The sequence below is a fragment of the Nannobrachium achirus genome (assembly GCF_963921795.1).
Source record: "Nannobrachium achirus genome assembly, chromosome: 2".
Taxonomy (NCBI): domain Eukaryota; kingdom Metazoa; phylum Chordata; class Actinopteri; order Myctophiformes; family Myctophidae; genus Nannobrachium; species Nannobrachium achirus.
Window position 1 is genome coordinate 39744069 of NC_137811.1, and position 21813 is coordinate 39765881.

Here is a 21813-nt window from a genome sequence, read left to right on the forward strand (position 1 = left end):
CAGAGAGGCTGATATTAACTACAATGGCGAAGTACATGACTAGGCCTACAAAAGGACCTTTACTGCCATTGCATTTAATCACTTATCAATACTCAGAGAACCCCTGCTGTCAAAATAGCAAAAAAAAAAAACTGTTGAAAAATGCCACCAGAGTCAGGCTATGATGTTAGGTAACCCTTATTCATTTCACAGCTCATAAACATTGCCAACGGGTGTATGTGTGTGTGTGCGTATTGTCCACCACAGGTTTGACTGTTATCAGCAATACCCATAAAAACAGAGACAATGAAATAAATGCAGTTGCCAAGACAATGCCTATGTTAGGATGTGACTGAGGGCTGATTTGATGGAGTCTCTCTCCCCCCTCTGGCCTGCTGCAGACAGAGGGAGAGAGGCCTGCTTGGATATGCATCACAAAGGCTTCCTGCAGTATTGATCGGCAGTGGGTTAAGGCAGTCTATCAGCAAATGTCCCCCTCTCTGGGAAAAACAACAGGAGATTAAAAACACACAGCCTGCCGGGCGGGAGGCTGCTGATGGCCCCTTATCTGGGCCCAAAGGTCACTGTGTACAGATATAATCCACTTTCACTTAACAGCTTCATTTAAGGCACCTCGCATGCAAATGGTTCCGCGTTAGGGCCCCTTTCAGAAAGGAAAGATGTTTTTTTTCCAGAGGAGTCCAAAGCTACATTTCTGTCTGTTGTGAAGCGACAGCAAGCTGTTAGAAGCTTAACTGTTCCAAGCTGTGAGAACATTTTACAATCTCGTTCAAGTATTTTTCTGCTAGTACTTCAAACAGGTGAGAATCTGACAGGTAAAAATAAATAAGCATAATTTTAAAGAACCATTTTAGTGACGCATGCGCAAACAGCCTTCTCTATTAAAAAATCAAACCTCGGTTCGAAGTGGAGCGGTGAATTTGAGCAGCTGTACCCTATGTGAGTGAGTGAGTGAGTGAGTGAGTAAACAGTGCCTGTGAGTGAGTGGTGAGTGTGCCTGGCCTGCACAAAACAGCGCCCCTCCTTTAACTAGTGTGTTGTGTGTGGCCACTCAAGGTATTGCCAGGCTACGGACATGGCCAGCCAGCCACCCACCCAGCCAGCCAGCCAGCCACCCAGCCACCCACATACCCACGGACATACCTGTCTATTGGGAGCGCTTTCACCGCTCCAAAAATCAAACCTCGGTTCGAAGTGGAGCGGTGAATTTGAGCAGCTGTACCCTATGTGAGTGAGTGAGTGAGTGAGTAAACTGTGCCTGTGAGTGAGTGGTGAGTGTGCCTGGCCTGCACAAAACAGCGCCCCTCCTTTAACTAGTGTGTTGTGTGTGGCCACTCAAGGTATTGCCAGGCTACGGACATGGCCAGCCAGCCACCCACCCAGCCAGCCACCCAGCCACCCACATACCCACGGACATACCTGTCTATTGGGAGCGCTTTCACCGCTCCAAAAATCAAACCTCGGTTCGAAGTGGAGCGGTGAATTTAAGCAGCTGTACCCTATGTGAGTGAGTGAGTGAGTGAGTAAACTGTGCCTGTGAGTGAGTGGTGAGTGTGCCTGGCCTGCACAAAACAGCGCCCCTCCTTTAACTAGTGTGTTGTGTGTGGCCACTCAAGGTATTGCCAGGCTACGGACATGGCCAGCCAGCCACCCACCCAGCCAGCCAGCCAGCCACCCAGCCACCCACATACCCACGGACATACCTGTCTATTGGGAGCGCTTTCACCGCTCCAAAAAGTAAGCTACACAGGATGTATCCATGCGCCCCAGATGTAAAATATGCAAAATCACTTTGACCCATATTTTGGGGTTCAGTCCCATGCTTATTTGTCAAAAGTATTTGACTGGAAAGAAAATCTTAGTCTGGATACGGAACATTAACCACATTAACGCTATCATCCTATTTTGTGGCAAATCTTCAAATGTAAAAAAATATCCACCTGTTTCCGCCAGAATTTACTGTAGAATAACAATTACGTGTGGGACACATCCCGATAACAGCAGACATACAAGCTCACGTTGCGTCGCAGATGCAACCACTGTGAGCTTGTAGATCACACTCGGCTGCGACACCGGAAATGCTGCACACCTTCTGCGCAATGCACGATGGGACGTTGGAAACTTGTGGATAGATTATTATATATTTTTTTAAATAGCAAACAGAAGATCACAACTCACACTCACGACACTTTGCAATGCGACACACTGTGAGCTTGTAGATTTTATAGTGAGCTTTTATTTCTATTCCCCAAATGCAATATTAACAAAATTATAATGCAAAGGTTAAGACATGTTAAGAAAGGCAGACAAATCCATGCAAAGTAAAATATCAATATTATTACTTAAACAAGTAAACAATCTCATATGACAGTTAAATCATAGAACAAAAAGAGCCTGAATATCTTTACACTTTCAGAATAATCACGCCAATTGTTGAAATAAAAGTGGCCTAATAATGCATTATAAAAAAACAACGCAACAATGTAACAGTATTGCGGGGTTCGGTGTCATCGAAATCATTGCTCAAACTGAGTCTGAATGTTTTCACACTGAATGTGGCATTCTCTTTACAAATAATCACAACACTTGTTGAAATGAAAGTGGTGTAAAAACGAATATAAACATACATACAGTGTAACACTACCACAGGGTTGGGTTTAATATGGTTCCACGGGCTCACTGATTTTGCGTTTCTTTGGCTTTGAGGAAGGCAGGACCTCCTCCTGGCTGTTGAGAAGCTTGAACTGAGACTTGATCTGAGAGGAGCAGAGGGAATACAGTAGGTGTAAGAGAAATAACAGGTCACAACAAAGGGTTCATCATGGGTGATATGATAAGTGAACATATTTGGTTCAGATGCACTTCCTTCCTGAGCAAATGGATTTGTTTTATAGTCTATGACTACAGCAAATATGAAATGAAGTCCTGCTTAAAGGAGTAGTTCACCCCCCAAAATACTTTTTTTCTATTGATTACTCATGTCATAGAGACTTGCGTTCAATACTATTTTGTTGTATTTCTTGCACACACAAATTTACGCTCATTTATTCTGGATGTATTGGAATCCGGAATCAGTGGGGGTAAATTTATTGTAATCAAATGATTGTCTTATTGTCATTTTGGAGGTGAACTACTCCTTTAAAGTACAGAGAAGACATGGTCATCAATTAGTGATAACAATGTAATAAAATACAAGTATTTCTGGTAAGCGACTAAATGTATTTCTCACCTGTTTGTCCTGGATGGGAGGTAGCTTTCTGGCAGTCTTTTGTACCTCTTTGGTGGTTTTCTTCTCCTGCACACACAACAATGGTAGTCATCAGCTTTGTGTGAGATACTAACATGACATGACACAAAACATAATTGTCTCCACCAGCCGAAGGCTGAGGGAGAGTATGTTTTCCCCTCCGTCCGTCCGTCCGTCCGTCCGTCCGTGCGTCCGTCCGTCCGTCCGTCCGTGCGTGCGTCCTCGCAGTTTGTGAGCAGCTAATCTCAGTCACCGTTGGCCCGATCGCTGCCAAACTGAGCACACACACTCCCTGGATGCCAATCTAGAACCTCTGCCCCACATTTTTCAAATCAGCCTCATGGTGGCGCTATAACAGGCCGATTTGTGTGGCCTGGTTGTTACCAGCTAATCTCCGGCGCCGTTGGCCCGATCGCTGCCAAACTGAGCACACACACTCCCTGGATGCTAATTCAGAACCTCTGCCCCACATTTTTTAAATCAGCCTCATGGTGGCGCTATAACAGGCCGATTTGTGTGGCCTGGTGGAGACCTGTGCTCGGAAGAGCACTGCTTCTAGTTTGTATTTATTTAAACTAGGGCTGCCTATTGTTGGTGCCTGGACATTGTTATCCACCATATGGACCATACTGTGATAGTATTGTATTCCTAATTTATTGACAGGTTTGTTTTGTGAGTTTTTCTTTTTTTATATATCTGTTATATATGACCGTCATCAAAACTCACTTAAACATAAAGTCATACCGTGTACGTGTTTCAATTAAACAAAAACTATTTGAATCTTTCATCGGGATATTGTCACAATAACCATCCCACATAAAAGTGTTTTTCTTTTTACAACTTATCTAAACACAAGTGAGTGGTACTGAATTCTGGGAATCAAAGTTCAGAAAACAGAGATACCAGAGGTGTCGCCAAATGGAAATCAGATAAAAAGAAATCAAATGGATATTACAAGACTTAAAACATTATAACATAGTGTTACTCAAAAAGTATGAAACAATACTCAAAACGTTGACAATAAAATAAAGGGATGAAATCCATAATTATATTTGCCTGTTTCACATTTGTTTACAGTACATCACTTATCAGTGATGTACTAAACAGTGCCCAAATTTGGAATTAACTGACATCACTGATAGCGCCACCTGTACTGCGCATGCGTCGCAACAGCCACATGCTAAAACAATGCACAAATTTGGAGATGACTGACATCACTGATACATCTGGTCCAATGATCCAACATTACTTAGTTCTGAGACTCCTTTATTCAATCCTTCATATACTGTGCACACCCCCGGGCAAGGACAACGCGTTGCATTGCACTTGTAGGTTGGCTATTTTCACTATTTTAAAATGTTCAAAAAATAATAAACTACTAGGACCTTGCCTAGGGGGTGTGCAAAGTATATGAGACAGTATATACAGCATATAAGTATATGAGCACAGTACAGATGGCGGTATCAGTGATGTCAGAAATTTGGGCACTGTTTCGACCGTTTATGCCCATAGATGGTGTTACGTGTCCTATGCCCATATATGGTGTTCTGTGTCCTGGCCAGTTTGTGACGTCAGTACTATGACGTCAGAGACAGACGGCGGACAGACGAACAGACAGATACATATTGTTGAGTACTTAGTGGTTAACAGACCATGGTGGACTTGATGACTCTCCCACTCCTGGTCTTGGTGACGCCCACCTCTATGTCAGAGGTCCTCTTCACCAAAGTATCCATCTGAGAGTAGGCCAGTCACAAATAGTACCGAATTTTGCATAAATGTCAGAATCATTTACATTCATCGATATGAATTCATCTGTTGAGCTTGAAACATTTTCATACACATTCTCAAAAATAGTGGCTGGGAATAGCAGATCTATTCTACATTCTCTCTTTTTTATTGAATACTTTATTATTAAATATGGTCTGTTTTGACTGTAGTACACTATTTAATTTGATTAGATATTGATTCTTTTTTTTTTTTTGTAATGTTCCATTAAAAATCGCAATTATTTGTATGACAATTATCTTCAAGTAACATTTAAAAATTGTGACAGCCCTATCTGAGAGAGGGGACAGATGCTGAGTAATAGCATGCCAACCAGTCTTTGGAGAGGCCCTCATATCAATGCTTACATAAGAGCTGTCTGCCCATTTTCAGGTTGTAACCATTTGTAACGTTTTGGTCAGTCTGTTATCATCAAAACAACAAATTATGACAGCACTTTAAGGTTTACACACTGTGTTTCCATTTGCAAATACAATTTCCAGTCCTTGAATGGACTTTTAGGTTTGACTGTAATATAACTATTAGAGTGGAAATTTCATTGGTAATCACAAATTTCATTGGCTCAATAATAAAACAGACTGAACAATTGTGTGTGTGTGTGTGTGTGTGTGTGTGTGTGTGTGTGTGTGTGTGTGTGTGTGTAAATAAATAATAACACCCACCTGTGAGTTCTCTGTGATTTCTTCACAGAACTGCATCGATTCCTGACAGCTCAGCTGGACTTCTACTGAATGTATAACAGCATTTTTAAGGATTAATATGGCTTCATATCAACTTAAAGTAAAATTAATTATAAAAAAGAAATACCCAGTCTAATTGGGTAGAGTTCTAACTTTTAACACTGCCAGAATAAGCGGTTTGATTCTCCAGGACTCATCCATGATAAAAATTTAAACATTCATAGTATTTTAATATACTTTGATCTAAATAAATAAAAAGTTTAACAAGTATGCTAACCAGTTGGCAAATAATCTCATTAAAGCAAAACCACAGCTTTACAGGTGAAAGGGAAAAATATTTACCTGTGTTGTCCAAGTATGAATTCACTTGGTTGGTGTTCTCCACAGCTTCACTCGTGTGATTCTAAAGATGCAATCATATGTAGGTCAATACAATATGTTAATAAAGCACAGCTCTGATGTAATAGTACAGAATGATACAAATATTTACATTACACTGACACAGCAATAGCTCGTTTTAAATGTAAAGATGATTATAATTTCTCACTATTTGCCCAACAGTCAAAGCAAAATTGGGACCAAACAGAGACCAGTTGCCTCACTGCTATGGAAAGAGAAGCAGAAAAGCAGGCACCTCGTGTGTGGTAATCTGTGTCACAGCGCCATCACCCTCCAGAAGCCACTTGTCCCTCGCGGTCACAGCCTTGTCCTCGTCCACCTGTGAACAGCAGATGCGAATCAATGTCAATCAAAAGTAACGCCCTGGGGTCTTTCTTGCATGATTGCTATTAATCAGAAGTCTCTTGACACCCTGATGAAGCCACATACAGTATATGAAACAAATGGCTGGAGAAAAATAAGGTTTTTAATTGCTGGGAGAGACAGAACGTGTTAAATCTTCCTTTTGTGCCTTCATTTATTTTTGTTATTTTTTTTATCATTTATCATTGTCGGCACACATATATACGTCTCACACCCGCAAACATTAGTTGTAGCGCTTGGCCAAGTCGGATGTAGGAACACGTCAGCTCTTTGCCAGTTGTATTTACAATTGTATTGTAAAGTTGTATTTATGTAGCAAGTGGCTACTTAGCATACCTATAAAATCGCCAACATTTTGGACACAAAGAACGCAAACAATGTTGCTGTCCTTTTCACAGCAGCCATTTTTACAGAAGGACACATCTCAATAATATTGATTAATGTAATTATATTATAATTACATTAATTGTTGTGGGTGAGATTTACTGTAGGTCTTACTGTGAAGCATGGACAGCTCCTGAACAGTTACATTCATACTTGCACACAGAAACACCTACAGATCAATCTAAAAGAATTAGAATATTGTGTAAAAGTTTATTTTCTTCTGTAATATAGTACACATTTTTAAAAGTTCAATGTGCATGCAGTGAAATATTCAAAATCTTTTTTTGTTTTAATTTGATTTTTTATGGCATACAGCTCATGAAAATCTAAAATCCATATCACAAGATATTAGAATATTATACACGACCAAAGATTTATAATAACAGCAATAGAATGCAATGCTGGTTTTGCTCCACACTGTGTTTTATCAAGTTCAGTCAACACAGCCTTCTACCCAGGGATTTTAGAGCACTTCGTGCTTCCGTAGGTTGACAAGCTTTATGGAGATGCTGATTTCCTTTAGCCAGAAGCACTTGGCACCTGCCCACAGAGCCAAAACTACTAGTAATTGGTGTACTGACCATGGTATTACAGGGCTTAACTGACCAGCCAACTGGCCTGACCTGAACCCCACAGAGAATCTGTGGAGAATCTTTTTGGGTATTAAGTTTAAAAAAATGTAATATATTACAGAAGAAAATTAACTTTTACACAATATTATTATTATTATTATTAGATGGATCTCTACATGAAACACCCTCAATTCAAAATAATTACTTTCAGCTGCGTTTACCTGCCAAAATGGCTGCGGTGGAAAGGGTCTGCTTTCTCTGCTCACCTGCTCAACTCTCTGTTTCTCTGTGGTCATATCAACCTTCAGGGTGTGGAATGGGGTGACCACTTCGCCCATGGTCAGCTTGACTGGCTCCCTCTCAAACTCCATGGTGTCACTGTCACCCTCCTTGAAGCCCGGTGGCTGGTAGTCTGGTGGGGTGACTGGAAGAAAAGACAAAACATACGGTACAAATTCTCCCCAGGACAGAAGGATATGTGTGTAATATGTGTAACTTTAACTTCTTTTGATTTAAATGCCTGACAAATTTAACTCAGTGAAACAATTAACTTTTAAGAATCTGCTTTGGGGATTGCAAGAAATGATATAGCAAGAAAGTTGTGTGTATGTGTGCGTAATGTACATGTGTGTGTGTTGTACCGTCATCATAGTAGGTCAGCTTCATATTGAGACAGACGTTGTCTGGCAGGGGACCCAGGTTCTGCATCAAAGTGTACAGCTTTCTCACAAGCAATATGCTGGCCTTCATAGTGTTGGCGCATGGCATTGTCACCGTCTTGTCTTTATTTTGGCTGAGGTTAAGAGGAAGCAGGGTAGTAAATTAACACCATCACCATCACCAACCACTAACTGATACTGGCACATTTCTGGCTTTAGAAGCTATCAAGAAGCTGCAACATTGGTAGGTAAACAACCACAATGGTCCTTTTTGTTACAAAAATGATCTGATTAACAAGGGATATGACCTTTTACAACTGTAATGGTTACTTAGGTTAGGTGCCTCAAGGGAACACAGTGGACTATGGGGCTTTGGGGGATACCGTTCAAAGATATGAGCTCTGAAATGATGTGCAGTGTGTGGGTTATGGGATGTGCACTGTGCACACAGTATATGAGGGATGGAAAGTAACTTTAACTGGTGCTTGCATGATAATATGTAGGAGCATCAATGTAAGAAATACCCGTTTCGTTTAATGGCTACAGAGATACGGTGTACCGATCTGCATGATTTTTGGACAAAATCTGTAACAGGGCCAGACAACAGACCCCCCCCCCCCCTGTACTGTATAAGCAACGTGATTGCTTGAAAAACATTAACCTGGCCACAGACGACTAGTAGTATGATAAAATACTGAACCAGAAGTCTCATTACAGATCTTCAAACATTTGTATTAACTAGCATACCTATTCTCATACCAAAGCATATTGTATAATTGTACCTTTCAAAGTCCAACTTGGGTCCCTTTTCAGTGTATTGTATCTTAAACTGGTAGCATTCTGTCACCACCTGAAAGTCAAAAAGAGACCAATGTAAAGATGAGCACATAAGCTTCTAGGTCTTTGTAACTTGGATGTAAATTTGGTACAAAATATTAATATATACAATAACCTGTGGTTTCTCTGGATCGGTGTATATCTAGAATGATGACAAGACAAAACATTAGCCCACTGTATATTGAATTTCATGATGGCCTAACCCTAACTATTGTTAATCATGATACTCACAGACAGGACAAGTGCTCGCAGCTGGTCAAAAAGCAAGGGAAATGTGTGTTAACGTTTGAAAAAACAAATAATTGAGAACATAATGTATTCCGAATGTTTTGCCAGTTTGAAAACCTCTACAAATGAAATCATCATAATGCAGAATAATAATAAGATTACTTTAAATAAAAAATCTCCGAGATAATATTGACTTACATATTTTTTCTGAAGGGCATCAAAGCTTCCCTGCAACCTGAAGAGATGAAATCCAACCAATCAACACTAAACACGTGCTGACATTCTCATTTCTCACACACAAATATCCCTTTATGATACAGTGATAATAAAGCAAAGTCGTATAGCACCTGTGTGTGTGTGTGTGTGTGTGTGTGTGTGTGTGTGTGTGTGTGTGTGTGTGTCTAAAGGCATGACACCAAGAGAGCCTGGCCTCAACTGGTGAACTTGTTAATTGTGTAAGAATGAAATGAGGGAGCAAAGTTTTGATCCAAAAGTAACCTTTTGAGAAAAGGTACTACAAAGGTAGTACAAAGTTGATTCAACAAAACTAATTACAGCATGGTTTTAATTTTCCCCTTGACCGCCTACATATATGATATATGGCTATGGTAAATCTTTAATGGATGTGTAGTATTTTTAGTGTAGGTTATAACAAAGAATAATAGACAAAGGCTGCCATTTCTTTACTTAAGGGTGATTCAGACATCCTCCAATGCAAAAGGCACTTTTCTGTAATCGAGTTATACATAAAAAAAAACAAAAAAAAACAAGGTCATGGCTCATCATTCCCCAACGACCCACTAATTGTAGAACATGAATAATAACATGAACTAATTAGAAGCTCAGTAGAAATGCTGGGTTAATAACTATTTATATCACTAACAGGGAAATAATTGTATTTTCCTGCCAACATTATTCGCTCCTCAACTGGCTTGTAAAATATAACAAACCACTGGTCATTAGATAATAACTTCCACACTCCTGTGGAACTTTTGGGGGTACTGACCATTGAACAATCTGAGTAGCACCAGGACAGCTTCTCTCCTCCCTGAGAATCATCACTTTCTGTTCTGCATGAGAGGAAAGTGGAAATAAGCAACTTGTTAGAAACTATTTGAAGGATTTAGACCCCCACTGTAGACCGATTTCTCAGAACGGCAACTATATAGCGCTATTCCTACTGGGCACGCAGGGCCGTAGCGTGTCTGATCAGCGCTCTAGGCGAGCTCTTTCGAATGTGCCTCTCTCCACTCACGTGCGCGCGTTTTTTGCGGGTTTTGCCGTGATTTTAGTCGGTTTTGGGCCGGTTTTGGGCTGGTTTGGGTCCACTCCCTCCATTTCGGCGTCCCCTCTACGATGGCGCTCTAGGCGGCCGCCTATACCGCCTATAGCTAAAAACGGCCCTGTGGGCACGATAACTATAGAGATAACTATATCTTTCACCATTGTTGGTGTACACTGCCATCCACTTGGCTTAGAACTATATTTTTAATAGTTACAGTTATAGTGCTCAGTGTGAATGGCCCTTAACTGCGGTGTCAAGTGGCACCTGTGTGACGACAAATTTATGCAGCTACACGGCAGCGCTCAGGAAAAATCGTAGGCCTATTAGATGAAACACTAAAGAGAACCAGCATTCATGTATACTGATATAACTGAGCTAATCATCAGGGCTTGGAACACACATTTTGAAATACCTCAAAATTCAGACATTTTCTAAACTTTCCCGACAACATTACCATATGTTTTATTATAATATAGCATAAACAGAATTTGGCTTGAGGTTGGTCAGTTATAGAGCTTATACCTCCAACATATTTGTTCCCATAAGCTGTCTCTGGGAAGAGCCCCCTGAGGTAGGTGATGCTGGAGATTGCAATGGCCAGAAGTTTCTTCACAAGAACCAAAGATTGCTGTTCTGTGGCAACCACGTTTGGTATTAACTGAGCTTCCTGGAGGAGTATAAATCATTCATGATTAAATGGTAGGCCGAAATCCAGGTCAAAACTGCAAAAATCCATGATCAAACACTAACTTCATTAATCAGTTTAAACATGCTTGCTATTTGGTTGTGGCTGTTGTGCTTGTTATAGGGTAGGAGAGCTAGTTGAAATTTACTCCAGTAAGTCAAATTCCTCAAAAGTGTACTTAAGTGCAGACTGTGCAGTACTTGAGTAAACGTATTTAGTTACTTTACACAACTGGTAATGGTAAATAAAAAGGCCTACAAACCTTTTTCACTGCTTGTACCTGAGCAGGTCTCACTTGCTGCTGTAATGCCATGGTTATGATGAACAGACTTGTCTCAAGTCACACACAGGCACTGCTCAATGAAAAACAGGTCAAGTTTACTACAAGGTACTAGGCATAACATTCACCTAAATAGCAAAAGTTTAAGACGGCAGCATAGTACTAAAACAAGCTGATTTACTTCATATTATACTAATCATATTGATTCAGCATTCAATCTGAATTAGTAAAATAGTTTAACTATAACTAGCCTCGGAAACCCAGGCATTTAAACTATAACTAATTCAAGACACCAATGCTAGCTAATTTCACATTTAGCTAATCAGCAGCTACATTAACTTATACCCACACCAGAGACTAATTTAACTTTAAATGTAGTGATACATGGCAAATGGACGTCAATCCATTCACATGTCTCTTTATTGTTATACTAGCTATGGCAAATTAATCTCATACTTACACGGCGACTTTATAGGATTTTGTTTTATTAAATTAACCGTATTATTTAGCAAGCATTTAAAGTAACCCAGCAGCTGTTGTTAAATGACCGTGGAATCATTCCCGGCTTCCCGCGGTCCATTTGACTGACATGAGTCAACCACATCCCCTCTCAACGAAAAACAGCCAATCAAAAGGCACGAAGCTCCACCTGAACCCGCCCACTGCGCACAAGGTTAGTTCTACGCCGCAAAAACACAGACGATCTACAACAAGCATGACAACAAGATCACGGACTTGACGAGGTGTTTGTAGATCTTGTAGATCTGCTGTTTTCGATGCGCGACACCGACGTACGACGGAGGAGGGGGGGGGGGGGGCGGGGGTCACCAAAGCACAGGAAAATAGCAGATCTACGCACAACGCGATGCGTTGTGATCTTGTAGCTTTACTGAAGAACCATAATGGACCCTTATGGGCCTGTAACAAGATGAGCTTGTACAAATGGAACCAAATGGACTCTGCCTGCAGTTCCATTTGTACAATCTCAGAGTTAAATTAATGTTGATCCCAGAGATAGAAATGCCATTAAATGGGGGTCCGTACTCCGTAGGCTGCCTATAATGCAAGTCAAACTGGGGGTCCTTGAAATTATATTAAATGGTTCAGAATGACAGAATCACTGCTAGTGCTAGCTGAGCCGTACACATCTTCTCTTATGGGGGTCCCTGGCATGTCTTTTCAAATGGGGGTCTGCGGCCCCCAAGTGTCAATTTGGGGGTCCTTGACATGAAAACATTCTAGAACAACTAACTGGTATAAATTCGGTGTGGTTTGTCTCCTCTCCCTCCCTACTCTGAAACCATTGGACGATATTACTGTCAGTGTTTCTGTTCCCTGGTATTTCATTGGCTTGTTTCATGGGCTTCTTCTCTCGTCTCCGTTTTGTGATTGGTTACTGTACATGTCTGTCACAATCGGGGAATCCCTAGTGGTCAGTGGTGGAAAGTAACTTGAGTAGATTTACTTGAGTACTGTACTTAACTACAATTTTGAGGTATTTGTACTTTACTTGAGTATTTCCAATTTCCAATACTTTTACTTCTACTCCACTACACATCTCAGAGGAGAATATTTTACTTTTTACTCCACTACAATTATCTGAAAACTTTAGTCACTAGTTTTGTAGATTTTGATTATTATTGCAAAGCATAGGCCTACATAACACATTCGGCCATTTGAAATTAGCCGATCGTGACTCATTGTGAGCTTGTAGATCTGCTATTTTCAAAAGCAATATTGATACTTTTACTTAGTAAAACATGTGAGTACTTTTTCCTCACCACTGCTAGTGGTGATGTCACAAATCCTTTCGCCATTTTCGTGGAGCAGCAGCAGCCAGCCAGTCAGATACAGAGAGACAGTGGTGTTCATGAAAGCAGGGCTGGTTTTACCACAGGTACAGCTGAGCAGAGCTGAGCACAGCATTTAGCCATCTCCTTGCGGGTTCTTTATTTTTGTATTTTTGTCGCAAACCGGGGGGACATCTACTTGTTGTCCACCACATCAACACAACAATGTCGTCAGAAAACCTGGACGCAGACATGCAAGTCGATTATGAGGACGAAAAACAGGTGGGTTTTGATGCTAGAGCACAGAACTGGCCCCATAGCATGCTAGCTCTAGGGCAGTGTTTCTCAAACTGTCAAATGTCAAGGTCTCCCCATTAACTCTGACAGTGTACAAACGGAACCAAATTGTATGCTGTCAGAGTTACAGACTTGTATTGGTCAATTTAGACTCTCATAAAGGAACCCACAGAGTCCCTGGAATCCACTTTGAGAACCACTGAGCTAGAGGTTGCTAACTAGCTAGCCTAGCACAAGTGGAGTGTTTTTTTGCATTCTGTTGAGTCAGTGCAGTGGCCGGGGGGCTCGCGAACACTTGATAGTCTTGAATTGGCCATTCAATAATCAGAGACAGGGAAGCGTGTGTGTCACGTATATTTACGCATTCAAAGCATTTGTTTTGCCTCTGTGTTGCTTTGTTGTTTCCCCATTGCCTCTTGTGACTGTCATTGGTTTGCTTTTCCACAGCAGGTTGGGCCTCATTGGTTGTTGGTCTATCCTGTCAACACAACAGCTGCATTGTAACTCACGCATGTCAATATATCCAACCAACAACAGCAATGTTGCTAAGATCAAACTTTCTAATTTCAAGGTCTCCCCTTAACTCTGACAGTGTGTACACTGAGTTACAGACTTGTATGGTTCAAATTAGACACCCATTTAAGAAACCCTGGTTTAGATTACCATTTTAAATTAATCAGTACCTCAGCAAACAGTGGCATAAATCACAGTAGGACTATGCATGTCCCCCCATTTTGTTTCTGGCAGTCACTTTTTTAATGTTCTTCATTATCCATCCATTGTCTACTCTACTGTCAAATAATATCGTTAGGTTTTCCCAACAAGGGTGCAGACTGGTTGTTGCACTGTGGGTTGAGAGGTCAGGCTGCTCTTAACCCTGTTGGTCACTATCCATCTACTTTGAACGTTTCACACACCTTGACACAGCACATGAGATACTGTCCCAGCGGAAGGAACAATTACTGAAGCACATAGTTATCCTTTGAAAGTTATCCATAGTTATTATAGTTTAATATCCACCAAAATCTGCGAAATGGGCAACATCACAGCTTGTTAATGCACAGCAATTTAGTACATAGTGTGCTCCACAATGTCTCTGCTAGGGGCTGAACATAGTAGCTCATACATTTCTTCATGGATCCAAGGCAGCCCCTCCCAATGGGAATCTGTCTAGTAGTTCTGTGTCCTGATTAAACAAGCCCCAGCGACCCTTGTATAGTAGTGGAATGTGCGTATGTCTATGCATGCTGAATGGTATTTGGTATGCAGTTTTCACACATTGTATGTGGGAAATAGTTATGACTTTTTAGACTGTGGACAGTGACACAAACAAGGTGTGCCCCATTAACCTACTTTATCTCTGCTTTCCTTTCCTGCTTTCAGATACTACAGTTGCCTGACCAGTTTGGCTATGTTATCAATCATACTGGCAACAATACAAAAACATCTATGTTAGCTATGGAACACACACACACACACACACACACACACACACACACACACACACACACACACACACACACACACACACACACACACACACACACACACAGTTGACATACACGCTCACACTTAGGCTTTTTCCATTTTTGTAATCTGTACACATATTTACAGATAATCAGTAATAATCTTGAGATTTACTGGAAATCTTGAGAACACACACACACACACACACACACACACACACACACACACACACACACACACACACACACACATGTGTACACACACACACACACACACACACACGTGCGCACGCGCGCGCACACACACACACACACACACACACACACACACACACACACACACACACACACACACACACACACACACACACACACACACACACACACACACACAGGCTTCTGCCATTTGTGTAACCTGTACACATATTTACAGATAATCAGTAATAATTTTGAGATTTCCAGTAAATCTTGAGATTTACTGGAAAAAGAGCCATGATGATTTGGTTATGTCTCACACACAGCACACTTATCATATTTAAGCCATTCATATTATTAAGGAGACCACTAGAAGTTTAGAACTAGGCCTATAACCAATAGAAATTCTGAAAGGACCTGAAATAATTGTTTTATACTCCAGTGTGGATATTTGTAACCAAATCTATTTTAATTGTTATTGCTAGTAGGTTGTTGGTGCTTTATACTTTGCAAAAACCTAGTCTGATGTGGGGATTTGAGATCAATAAAGGCAAGCAGACCTCTAGAAAAAGATCTCCCCTTCAAAACGGTCGTTGTCCCTTGTGTTGCTGTTAATCCTACTCGCAGTTGTTAAGAGAAAACTTTCTTACAACATTCAGGCAATGACTCATTCAATCACGAAGAGGCCTCAACTCCCATAAGTAATTTTAGCGGTTTAAATCAACTTCACAAGATTATTCCCAAGTATCAAAAGCAAATGTCTTTGAAGAGTGATACCCCCCAAAGTCTTTGGACTTATAGCTATAAGCATGTGTTTGTTGTTGTTGTGATTACTGGATTTTGAAGGCTGCAGCGATGCTGTTATTTTGTGCTTAAGTTTACAGGGGACAGTCACGAAATGAAATGGTCCAATTTATGAATCATTTATATCTAGGTTGGTTTGCTCTTGTTTCTACAGGACTCTCAAGAGAAAAATGGTAACCCAGTAAAGGCTGAGGAGGCCAAACTCAAGGCCAAGTACCCCAGCTTGGGCCAGAAGCCTGGAGGGTCTGACTTCCTTATGAAGAGACTACAAAAAGGGGTAGGTGACGATGATTTGCAAGGTTACAATTATTGTCACAATTATTACATAACTGCAGAATCACAATTATGAGATGATCGTCATAATTGTCATAGCCATCCCATCCATGTTGAAAAAGTGGTAATACATTTTCAAACAATTACGTAAATGGTGCATTTATATAGCGCCTTTATCCAAGGCGCTTTACAGAGATTGTGCATTACATTCATTCACCCATTCACACACACATTCATACACCAATGGCGGAGGAAACCATGCAAGGCACCAACCTGCTCACCGGGAGCAACTAGGGGTTCAGAGTCTTGCTCAAGGACTCTTCGACTGGGGGGGAGCCGGGATCGAACTGGGAACCATTCTGGAACCCTCTGTGTTCTAAGACGGCAACTCTACCCCTGAGCCACTGCTGCCCCGTAATAGCAGTAAATAGCAGATTTGTGTGTGAGCTTGTAGATTAGCTATTTCTGTTCACATTTTGTTTTAGTATAAAGTTATTAAATTATTCTTCATTAACAAGTTTGTGAACAGTACGATAGTATAGTAAAAAAATCTATTGTAGTCCATAATCGTGATCACCGATAGACCTACCGACTTGACCACATGATGGCCATTTGTCTCTTGGATCATTCAGAACGACGATAGGGTGAGGTTTCCCAACTGAGTATGGTCAGAGCAAAATGGATGCGGCGTGCATAGGGTCAATACTTGTCAATACATCTGGAAATTATTGCACTACTCAAAGTGTTGCTCTTCATTAAATATCCAGGAATCTCTTTGTGTAAAGGCAAATGGTGACATCAAATGTAATAACTGAGGCCCAAGTAAGTGAGATGGGGAAATTGTGAATTAAATGATATCCTAAATGGTAGACTATACACAACAAACAATAAAGTTTGGCATGGCAGGTTTATTTATTTTGTATAGCAAATTTCTACAGCAAAAAGCTGAAAGGTCATCTGTCAGATACCATCCCGGTTGCGTGAATCAGTAGCTGTCAATCACAAGGTCCTGAAAAGTGAATGCAGACACTCTTCCACTTTTTTGTTTCTGCAAAACACCCACCCAGCGCTTGGGGCCAGACCGGTCTGCAGAAGACACATGTTGATATTTAATTCACACGACCAGGACGAGTGGATCATCTATATCAGTGTTTCTCAACCTTTTTACACACTTTGAGTACTTTGATTTGATTTATTAGACGTTATGGTTAAAAGAACAACAATTGTTACATACTTCTCAGGGAAACATCAAGGATATAAAAGTTGTGGGACTTATTTCCTCAAAGATATTTGGCTCCCCAAGTACCACCATTATGACCGATTAGAACACAGTATTGTAGACCGGGAGCGTGTCGATATTTCGACATAACATTTGTTCTACGTCCCGGTATTTCGACGCAGGTGAATGTTAACCTGGTGAAATGCTAACCTACCGACGCTGGTGAGTAGCTAACCTGCTGACACTGGTGAATGTTAAGCTCTATGCCTAAACCTAACCCAAACCCTAACCTCAGTAACCCTGACGCTGGTGAGTAGCTAACCTGCTGACGCCTGTTGTCGAAATAATGGGATGTAAAAATTACGAGATTTATCCGTGTAGAGTCAGACCTACCCCATCCTAATCAGCTATGCACAGGAGGAAAATGTTATTTCTTATAAGAAAGTATTATTCACAGTTGTCAGCCAACTTTACCGGTTTTACAATGCGGAGGCCACAGGTGTAACAGAGGTTTTAATAGGGGACTTGATTCAGTTTGTCTCGTTAAGAAATCAATTGGTTTGTCTTTCAGCACTTTGTGTTTGGTCTAGCACTTAACAGAAGGACACAAAGCAAAGTCTGGGCATGCTTCTATTCAGTGGTTTTACAGAATGCCTTGCAGCTCTCGATAGTAATGCTTGCTGGAAATATAGTTTGTTGCTGAATCTGGTTCTCTCATTTAAAAAGTACCCTCAAAACTAACATACTTCAGGTCTTTTTAAGGACATGCATTTGTCTTGTCTCTCTTCCTATCCAGCAAAAGTACTTTGACTCAGGTGACTACAACATGGCTAAGGCTAAGATGAAGAACAAGCAGCTGCCTGTGGCGGGGCCTGACAAGAACTTGGTGACTGGGGACCACATTCCCACCCCTCAAGATCTGCCTCAGAGGAAGTCATCCTTGGTAACCAGCAAGCTAGCCGGCTAGCCTCAGTCATCTCGTAAACGACTCCCCCACCTCCGGGGCTCCCAGAGAACGTCCCCCCCTTCCCTTTCCTTGTTCATCTTCAGACAACACTTGGCTTTAACATATCAGACAGAGCTGTATACGTTAAACTCCATTTGCTTGTAAATGGGTGAGGTGGGGTGGGAGGGTTGGAGGTCTTGTGGCTCCCATGGCTGCAACGTCCTCCACCTTCTCACCACACACATCTCTGCCCTCCCTTGCACACTCTGTTCTGCCACCTCCTTTATGTCTTGGGTTTTCGATTTTCCAAGATGCGTCCTGGTAGATGTGTGTCATCAGGCAGCGGTTTGGATGGGGTGAGTTAATGCACTTTGTATCACATAAAGTAATGTTTTTTTGCATCCTAAATGACACCAAACTGTGTGTATATGTTAAGGGAGTTAGGAACCACGATCGCACCGTTTCTTTCAGCAGTCGTGTTAAGCCCTCCATTGTTGCTGGTGGTGGGATAGATGTTTGTGAACAATTGCTTGCATACCAAATCTTTAAGGGGTGATTGACTGGAATTGTATCGGATAAATGTGGAAAACTGAATTGAGGCTTCATCTTATCCTGTCTTTCAGTAACTTTGTTGAAAAGATCCTGGGTTGGTCTGCCAGTGCTACAACTAGACCAAAAGGGATTTAAAACTGCAAAAAATGTTTGTTCATGTTGCTTTAATTCTCGACTCCCATTGCTCATTTTCTCTATAAATATGCTGCATGGTTGTAACATATGACAAACAAAACCTTACACATTTTTTAAGGGAGTGGGGTTTGTGCACTAAGTTATAGGATGTAACCACCCAAACCCCTGGAAGGCCCATGGTCACACTTTCTTCCTTCACTCTTGCTGTCTTGACAATCCACATACACGCTCTTCTGTATGTTGACCTGGGCAAGAGTCAGCTGAATATATCCTTGTAACAATTTGGCTGGGAATTATGCCAATCTCTGTGTTAAGTCTTAGTTTAGTGAGTTGCATCACAGGGTGAGTTTACCACAAGCCTAAAAGATTTGTAGGGAGATTCATGCACCATGCATTAAGTTTGTGTAAATATATATTTTTTATGTCTTATGTCTTCGCCGGGCTGTTAAGTTGGCTTCTGGTTAGCCTTAGTACCACTATCAAGATGTATCACAACCAATAAGCCATTTCCATTTTGCAAAACACTAACTAGCAATGGCTCTCATTTGGTTCCCTGTTACACTAGCTAGACTTGTGTCTCTTTGGATCAGGTCGGATGCCTCTAGTGTCCTGCTAAACATCATTCCCCCATAATGACAGGCTAAACAAACACCAATCTATGATCTAACTGGTGTCATAGAGTAAATGGCAGGCAACTTGATAACGTCGGGTGTCAACACAGCTCCTAAGATCATCACTGAGCTTAAATTGGGGCACTGCATGCGTGCGGGATGTGCTTACTCCTAGACTTGGCAAAGGGGAAAGGGATATCATGGCATGAGGAGGGGGAAAAGTGTGAGAGTGTGATCTTAGCTCACTTCACACCTGTTCTTGTGGTTCACCCTCTGAAAGAGGTAGGAAGCACACTTTAGTGAATTTGTGCATTCTGATTAGAGCTGAACTAGAATGCAACGGTAGTGAGAATTATCCTCCTTATATGTTAGTGCTTCAGGGAATGATCAAAAATGCACACTCCACCATGTAGTCTAGATAGGATGCGTGCATCCTCCTGGTTGAAAAATGAAACATATTTTTCTCACGGAGACTGAAATGTGTCAAATTGTCAGAAATTGACATTTGAGTGTGCTTGTGCTGGAGTCGTATGAATGCACTGTTTTTCCCTGTTCTAGCCATTGTAAATATACAAAGGTGAGAGAGATGTGTGTTTCACTTCTTTGTCACCTGCTTTCCACTCATTTCATGGCCTGAGGTATTTCTCTGTGGCTCCTCTTTCCTTTCAGTTGAACACTACTTCTGCTCTATCTATTTGTACTGCAGAAGCTCTGTGAATCTGTATAATATGGATTTATACGTAAATGTAAATGCTGCTGATTCAGTCGATGACAAATCTAAAAAGAGACAAGGATCTGTAAAGAACACCTGTCCTGAATGATGCTAACAATCTGACCCTCTTCTCTGAATATCTCAGTTTCAAAGTTTTAAGTTTCTGTGGCAGGGTCAATACAATTTCATCTCAAGATATTGGAAAACACAAAAGGAAATTCTAATCCATATGCTGAATTCTCACTCTTCAATTTGAATTAATTGTTGAAAAACCTTGACAGCAAGCTCTAAGTAAAAGTTTGAGTGAGAAGAAAATATATCAGTAGATGAAGGGTTATCACAAACAAAAGGACAGGAGTTCTTGAAAAATACTGCACTGGCTTTGTACAGAGCAATTCAATGAGTGGGATATAGCAGGGTATGTTTAAATACCATGACACAGAGTGTCTCCTGTTCAAACATGTGCCAGAATGTATACACATTTAAATTTAAATGACAGGCTGTGCTCTAAAGTACTTTGTGCTGCTTTTACCTTAACTGTTTTCTTGTTGTTTTGCCTATAAAAGTAAAGTGTTTTTGTTTTTTGTTTCTTTTTTCATGTGTTCTCTTATTGCGTAATTACTATATTTTCATCCTAGCCCAAGACACCTGCAGGGATATCAGGGGCACCCTTGCTTCACAAAGGGGGTTTACATGATAGGATGTCTGTGTGGGAGAACACAAGATTGCTTTTTAAGACATCAGAAAGTACAGAGAGTACTTGGAATGTTTTGGTTGTGTGGGAGTAGGTGAGAGGATTTTTGTCAGTATTTGAAATAAACTTTTACATTAATAAGAATTCTTTAGTTGCTGTTTGTTTTTGTTGGTATCAAAGTGTATTTTGTAAATGTCACCCTCCAGCCAGCCATTTCTGTCAATTTGTTGGGTTCAGTCAGTCCAAAATTAGCCTTTGTCTAAGGGGAAAAGGCATGTGGCAGACATAATAGTGGCATACATGGTGCATACTTGTATAATTACCACTAGGGGGTAGCAACGTTATATTGGGGAGATTGGATTCCTGAACTTTGGTGGTGTGGGCCTAGCCTAGCACAGCTAAACAATCCACCCATGTTTACGCAGTTAGTTAGTCTGGCTAGGCCAGGCTAGTGTGGGCCCTCAAATTCCTGTGATCCCACCATTTAAATCGTGACAAATTGTAATTGTACTGGTGTGTAGAGAGTGCCTATGTAATAAAAACAGTTTTGCCCTTTAGGGTGACAATGTTGGTGGTTCTACACTTGTCAATGTTTGTGTACAAGTGTGAAGATGGCTTGTGTGTGTATGATATCAATACAATATAATACACAACTTAAGACTTCCTCTTAGTTTCCTCTTAAGGTCAACTGAATTACACATTATGGACAGTA

At 41.0% G+C, this 21813-nt stretch overlaps 2 protein-coding genes across 2 annotated transcripts; one reads left to right on the forward strand and one right to left on the reverse strand.

Moving 5' to 3' along the window:
• Positions 1–2657: 2657 nt before the first annotated feature.
• Positions 2658–11440, reverse strand: hormad1 (HORMA domain containing 1; the record flags this gene model as incomplete). The annotated part of the gene is made up of 15 exons (XM_080741875.1): positions 2658–2756; positions 3230–3295; positions 4900–4983; positions 5698–5762; positions 6058–6118; positions 6350–6433; positions 7700–7857; positions 8075–8226; positions 8875–8942; positions 9045–9071; positions 9161–9181; positions 9356–9392; positions 10164–10227; positions 10965–11109; positions 11408–11440. 15 exons carry the CDS (start codon positions 11438–11440, stop codon positions 2658–2660), a joined length of 1164 nt encoding a protein of 387 aa, XP_080598001.1.
• A 1826-nt stretch (positions 11441–13266) lies between these two features.
• Positions 13267–21245, forward strand: ensab (endosulfine alpha b). The gene is made up of 3 exons (XM_080749119.1): positions 13267–13479; positions 16114–16236; positions 18248–21245. The coding sequence occupies exons 1-3, from the start codon at positions 13423–13425 to the stop codon at positions 18416–18418; spliced, it is 351 nt and encodes a 116-aa protein (XP_080605245.1). The 5' UTR covers positions 13267–13422; the 3' UTR covers positions 18419–21245.
• Positions 21246–21813: the final 568 nt, after the last annotated feature.

Bases quoted from the DNA above. Each gene is read 5' to 3' on its own strand.
- ensab (XM_080749119.1), top strand. From the start codon at position 13,423: ATGTCGTCAGAAAACCTGGACGCAGACATGCAAGTCGATTATGAGGAC. The intron at 13,480-16,113 runs GTGGGTTTTGAT...TTGTTTCTACAG, and splicing joins ATTATGAGGACGAAAAACAG to GACTCTCAAGAGAAAAATGG. The intron at 16,237-18,247 runs GTAGGTGACGAT...CTTCCTATCCAG, and splicing joins TGAAGAGACTACAAAAAGGG to CAAAAGTACTTTGACTCAGG.